Genomic DNA, 6,504 nt, shown 5'->3' with positions numbered 1-6,504 from the left:
TGGGCAGGAAAGTAGTCCGTGAACCTCTTATCTCCAATAAAACCACCAGAAAACTGAAAGTGGTGCTGTGGCTCAAGTGGTAGAACGCTTGCCTTGAGCTAAAGAGCTGAGGAACAGTGCTCAGGCCCAGAGTTCAAGCCCCACAATCTAACAACAACACAAAAAGTTTCACTTCAATTTCATAGAACACCAACACAGACATCCATATGAATTTTTGTTCATTTGTTTGTTTTAAGTGGTGAGGTGGAACTCGGGGCCTGGTATATCCACGGCAAAACTTTACGTTGAACTACACTACTTGCCTGAAGCTATTATTCTCTGAGATCAACTCATTTCAGAATGGTGGACCAGCTCCAAGGAACATGGAAATCTATTTCTTGTGAAAATTTTGAAAATTATATGAAGGAGCTGGGTGAGTTATATTTATTTACATATCGTATCAGTATGAGAGTTTTAATAGCACATAATTTGTTCTATCTAAAATGCAATTAATCTTGGACCTCCTAATTTTTCACAAAGAAAGAATAAACACTAAAATTGAGTTCTGATTAATTAGGCTGACATAATCCTTCATACAATTTACCAAGGATTTATATAAACACTAGTCACTAGACAGAAAATGAGTTAAATAGAAAAATTTAAATGAAAAAAATCAGTTATTTAAAAATTATTATAAACATTTGCTTTAATCATTAGAAGATTAAAAAAAATAGATCTTGTTTCACAGCTTCTGCTGGCTCCTAGTGTTCCTTGGCCTGTGGCTACAACAACTCAATCTTTGCCCCTATGATCCCTCTGCCTTCTCTTCAGTGGCTCATGCCTGTAATCCTAAATACTTAGGAGGCTGAGATCTAAGGATCATTGTTCAAAGCCAGTTCAGTCAGAAAAGTCCATGAGACTCTTATCTCCATAAACTACTCAGAAAAAACAGGAAGTAGCACTGTGGCTCTCATGTGGTAGAACGATAGCCTTGAGCACAAAGAGGCTCAGGGACAGGGTCCAGGCCCTGAGTTCAAGCCCTAGAACTGGAAAAGAAAATAATACTGAACAATAGCAGATATAATACAGTTATTGAGTTTTAGAAAATCTTGCATATAATAGCAATGGTTGTACATATTATGACATCCATAATGCCACTAGGCTGTACATTTAAAATAGTCAATATAGTATATGTACGTTAATGGTATTCTATTACAAGAAAAAATACAAAAAAGAAGGGGGAAAAACCTCAGAAAGCTCCTTTTCATCCAGAATTTGTACAGCCAACAAGAGACTGAACTCTTTTCTTGTTTTATCTGATTTTTAGGAATAAGAAAAGCCAGCAGGAAATTAGGCTGTCTGGCAAAACCCACTGTGACCATCAGTGCTGATGGAGATATAATCACCATAAAGACTAGAAGCATCTTTAAAAACACTGAAATCTCTTTTAAACTGGGAGAAGAATTTGAAGAAACTACACCTGCTGGCCATAAAACTAAGGTGATTCTCACAACAGCTTCTCAGATGACTTTTTTAAGGATGTTAATCAGAAATCACTCTTTGTGGGGGGATGGTGGAACATACCTGCAGTCCCAGCACTATTGAGGCTGAGGCAAGAAGATCGTGAGTTTGAGGCCAAGTCTTGACTACATTGTGGAGTTCCAGGAGCGCCTTGGCTGCATAGTAAGATTCCATCTCAAAAACAAAAGCAAAACCAAAGCATTCTAAGTAGTCCATAGTAGCAAACATGTCAAGTCTTCATTAGATAATCTTCTGGCTAAACCATAAGCTTGAAGATGTAGAAGTTCAATCGACATTAAGATCCCTATGGGAAAATGCCTGGTAGTCAGGGATAGAGTTGGCTTGCTGGGCCAAATTTTGAGGATCATATCTGTCTATTATAATTTAGTACTTGCAGAAACAAAACTCTCCCTTTTCAAGTTTTCCATGTAGAGAATTCCAATGAATAAAAATTGTGTTAGCAGGTAGAGGCAAGGTTATAACCTTGCAACAGATGAGTCAGAGACCCTCAATGGCTTTGAACAGTGGGGAACTGTTTCTAATTCAGAGTACATAAGCCATGATGGGGTTGAGTGGAGATGAGGAAGTTTATGGGGAGGTGGAGGAGGAGCAGGAAGGATTTCTGCCTTGATCTCTTAGGGATTCTGGCCAAAGGAAGTTCAACTGCCTTGTTATTGTGCCATTTGAAACTTGGGGTCTCCCTTGGTCAACAAGACAGAGATAATTTAGTCTCAACCTGGAAGTGGCACACAGGCTCCAGTTGCAATATGACTTTTATTTATAATATATATTTTATTTACACCTTATTGTTTATTGTCTGTTTCTTCACACCCATGATATAAGCACAGCAGACAGGAAATCATTGACCTGTTTCAAAGAACCCATAGTAATGGATTTAAAAAACTACTTGTTGCTTGAATGAATAAGAACTCAGCAGAGGATAGCTTATTTCCATGGAGGGCGATATTCCTATACAAAGGACTATGACACCTTTTTAACAGTTACTAAATAAGTATGAGACACCAACTTTCTATATACCATAAAATTTATATTCATAATTAATATCAAAAGAGTTTACTTAAAATGTTTAATAAAGATGTCTATACCATATTAAACCCAAATAAACTACAAGAATTTTTAAAAAGGAAAAATATTGTTGAGTAAGCAAGAGCAAAAGGAACTTTTCTCCATGAACTCAGTCTTGATATGTGACTTTTAATTAACTCATATGAATTTAACTTGGAGCTTAATTGTGATACACACACACACACACACACACACTATACTATATAATATAGTCACACACATACTATATAGACAAGCTATTATATTTCTGTATAAAGATAATCTTTATGTATAAAGGCAATAGTTTGCCCATACAGTAAATGATAAGAAAATTTCACTTACTCTTCAAGTTATTTTTATACTTTTGTGTGTCAGTACAGGGGCTTGAACTTAGGGACTTGTGCACTTGATTGACTTTTTCCATTTAAGTCTGGTGCTCTTCCACTTGAGCCAAATCTCTACTGCTAGCTTTTTTTTTCTGGTTAATTGGAGATAAAAGCACTCCCAGATCTCAGCCTCTTGAGGAGCTAGGATTACAGGCAAGAGTCAGCAGCAGCCAGCTTTTGTTTTGACGCTTATAACTTTTTCCCCCTAGAAAAAATAATCAACAAGACTATTGAAAAAGCTTTGAAAATTGAAATAGCCAATGCTAGCTAATGAGCTCCCTTCCCATAGCTTATGATGCTCCTTCCCCTCGCCACAGCTTAGCATGCTCCCTTCCTAGGCAACCTTAGGCCCATGTAGTAAAGGCAGTAAATAATCAGCCTCCAACCCTTCTTTACCTTGGGATGGCACTTCTCTGGGGCAGCTACCACCATATAAGCCAATAAGAGCCCCTTAGAGTGACTTTCAGGTCTGGGCAGTTGCAGGATCTCTTATCTACTGTTTGGACAGCAGCCATAAATCCTAGTCTGCCATGATGAAGCCCCTGGCTCTCATGTCCACACCAGGGTCTCTGCCTTCTAGCCCCTCCTAGCCCCTCTTAAACCTCCTAGGCTATACAGGTCACCTTAGACAATAGCTGGTGCAACTTCCCACTTCTTCCTTGTGAGAAGGGGTTTTGCTGGCCCCTTTCCCAGCAATAAACTTTTCTTTGTTCTCTGTACCTGGATGTCTGCCTGGTTTTCTGGCAAAGTCTAAAATACTCTAACAGCCTTAAGTAAATGGGATTGTAAATACCATCCGAAAACCAACCTAGCCAACACAACATGGGGAAAGAAAATGATATCTGATAAAATGTTAGTGTGCAAACTTGACAACGAGATCTATCTGTATTTGATTTGATTCTGTCTGTATTTCAGAGTACAGTAACCTTAGATAATGACACTCTGGTTCAAGTTCAGGACTGGGGTGACAAGAAAATAACTATACGACGAAAGCTGGTAGATGGGCAGATGGTAGTGGTAAGTGAATGATTTCTCACAATTTTCTCCTCTCCTGCACATTTCACCCACAGTTTCTAAACCAATGAAAATCAGTGTTACTTTTTCCTTTGCTTTGTAAGAACTGAAAGAAAACATTGACAGAATGTATAAGTGTAACTATTATAAAGTGCATATGATTTGATAAACTGAAAAATAAAGAGAATAAAGACTTGTGGACCCTGATTTTTCTACTCACACATGAATCAAAGCAAGCATGAATCCATGTGATAAAAATTGGCAAAATTTTTTGCCAGTCCTCTGCTCTGTACCGGAATTAACTTCTCATTCTTTTTCCAAATCAATACCAAACCAAAGCATAAAAGGAAAATGTAAATGAGAGACAGGAAGCTGAAGTGTTCTTTCTGACTCCCAGATAACTTAATATGCATAAGTGTTGGCTCATGGTCCACCAGATGCCCAGATTTCCAAGTATTTTCTCCCCAGCTCTGACAACAAGCCTTTGTGGTAACATTCATTAGCTCACTTAGTAGATAAGAAACCTGAGATACACATGATGATGTACTTAAGGATATAAACCTAGAAGTTTGCGGTGATTTTGGGATTAAGATCCGCTGGCTTAATTCCAAAGTTCAGTCTTTCTCAAGCCCCTTTTGTTCTCTCTCAAGATGGCTTTTGAGGTCATCATTCCATTTCTACAGAATTGAGGGAAGCAGGTCAATGATTCTCCTCCTCCTAAACCCTACCAGCACTAAAATGAATTAAAAAGGTAACTTTTGACATAATATAAAATAGTGGACCCTCTGTGTGGAGAAAAACCAAATGAGTTTCTTTATTTCATATGGGATGTTAATATGTACAATGAAGAATACATTTTGTTCTTTATAACCTTAGAAGATGAGGAGTAATTGACTCTAATGTTTCTTACGATAAGTTTAGTCAATAAACAGATTAATAGCCCAGTGAGTAAGTGCTCTTTAGAAAGAAGCTGAGACTCAGAATCCAAGGGCATAGATTTCCTTTTATTCAGCACTCACGTGGCTTTACACATATCACTTATTCTCACAAGATTTAGACTCCTTTAAGATGGGGACAGTGCTCCACTGAAAGTTTCCTACGAGAATTGAACATCATCATGTCCAAATGTATCAGTATTCTAAAAACTATAAAATAGTACAATGATACATTATTTGAAAAATATATAGTATGTAATAAGAGAGCCAAAGTCCTTCCATGTAGGCATTAAATATATTTCAATGAAAACCTTGATTTCAAATTTTATGTCTTGCTCTTTCCATATAGAGTTAAATATGTCATTTGCACCATCTATTATGTATATGTAAAATGTATCTACCTATACAGTCTATATAGGTCTCCTTAGAAGATTTTTCAAGAAATGTTATTAATGCCATTATGCTATTATTTAACTTACGTTTTTCTAGGTGTCACTTTTACCAATAAAACGGAACTATCCCATCCTTCTTTGTCTTGCAGGAAAGCTCGGTGAATAATGTCATCTGCACACGAATATATGAGAGAATATAAGCAAACCAAGTCTCAATGGCTTGGTACTCTAAACTGCTAAAAATGATGAAAATAAAATAAGAATGATGAAATAAAATGTTATAACTGTTCATAGGAGAGAACTTTTCTTTACACAAATACCCACAATTTTGGCTCCCCTATTAAATATACCTATATGATACATTGAATCCAGAATAATATACCCGACATCATACACAGCCAAGGTTATATATTCAGAGATGCATTTCATATTGATATTTTTCTCATTAGGCAAATTACATATATGCTTTCCCCATACTGAGAAAATAACATTAACTTTTTTTCTATTAAGTAGTTATACAAAGAGGTTTCAATTTCCTAAGTCAGGTTATGAGTGTGATGCATCTTGATCAATGTTACCTTTTCCATCATTAAAGTATTAACTTTTGAACTACTTGCAGGCATAGTGTTCCTCACAAGTTACACCAGAGTTGGGTATGAAATGAACGGAAACACTAATGCAAACACTAATGCACAAAGCTTTTATTACAGAGAAGGCCCTAACCACTACCACCATCACAAAAGCTACCATAATGGTGAGTATTCTGTCTTATTTGCAGAATATTCTGTTTTAGTTATCTCATTCGGTGCCATGCCTGGAAAGGATTTAGAAGTCTTGTGGATTAAGCACCTCATTGTATAGACTGGCCCTGGTAACTATAGATCACTTAACTATAGATGCCAAGGTCACCCCATCATGCAGATGGTTTGAGATTGAATGAAAAGCTACATTCCTGTTACAGGGTTGTAACCAGCCATCCATAATAAAGAGAACAGAAGTTGGAAGGTAGATAAAACCAGGCTCATGGTGTCCACCCAAGAGTCAAGGGCAGCAGTACTTCTAACTACTGAACAAACCTCCCTTGTCTTACAGAGCATGGGCAAGATGCTTTGGAGTAGTTCTGGTAAGACATAGTGTTTGGTTATTTGAATATGACCTGGTTTGCCATGGCTTGTTTGCCCCAAATAGTTGGCAGAAGCACCTTGGTATTTT

At 37.1% G+C, this 6,504-nt stretch overlaps 1 protein-coding gene across 1 annotated transcript; it reads left to right on the top strand.

Moving 5' to 3' along the window:
- The first annotated feature begins 339 nt into the window (after positions 1-339).
- Fabp12 (fatty acid binding protein 12) lies at positions 340-5,526 on the top strand. The gene is made up of 4 exons (XM_042680706.1): positions 340-412; positions 1,307-1,479; positions 3,867-3,968; positions 5,442-5,526. The coding sequence occupies exons 1-4, from the start codon at positions 340-342 to the stop codon at positions 5,490-5,492; spliced, it is 399 nt and encodes a 132-aa protein (XP_042536640.1). The 3' UTR covers positions 5,493-5,526.
- The last annotated feature ends 978 nt before the right edge of the window (positions 5,527-6,504 follow it).

This window comes from Dipodomys spectabilis, unplaced genomic scaffold, assembly GCF_019054845.1.
Source record: "Dipodomys spectabilis isolate Male_0828 unplaced genomic scaffold, ASM1905484v1 ptg000063l, whole genome shotgun sequence".
In the NCBI taxonomy this organism is placed as follows: Eukaryota; Metazoa; Chordata; class Mammalia; order Rodentia; family Heteromyidae; genus Dipodomys; species Dipodomys spectabilis.
The sequence above is the reverse complement of the archived record's forward strand: the minus strand, read 5'-3'. Positions and strand labels throughout refer to the sequence as shown.

Excerpts from the sequence above, each read along its gene's own strand:
- Fabp12 (XM_042680706.1), top strand. The coding sequence starts at position 340 with ATGGTGGACCAGCTCCAAGGAACATGGAAATCTATTTCTTGTGAAAAT. Across the intron at positions 1,480-3,866 it reads CTGCTGGCCATAAAACTAAG|AGTACAGTAACCTTAGATAA; the intron begins GTGATTCTCACA and ends TCTGTATTTCAG. Across the intron at positions 3,969-5,441 it reads TAGATGGGCAGATGGTAGTG|GAAAGCTCGGTGAATAATGT; the intron begins GTAAGTGAATGA and ends TTTGTCTTGCAG.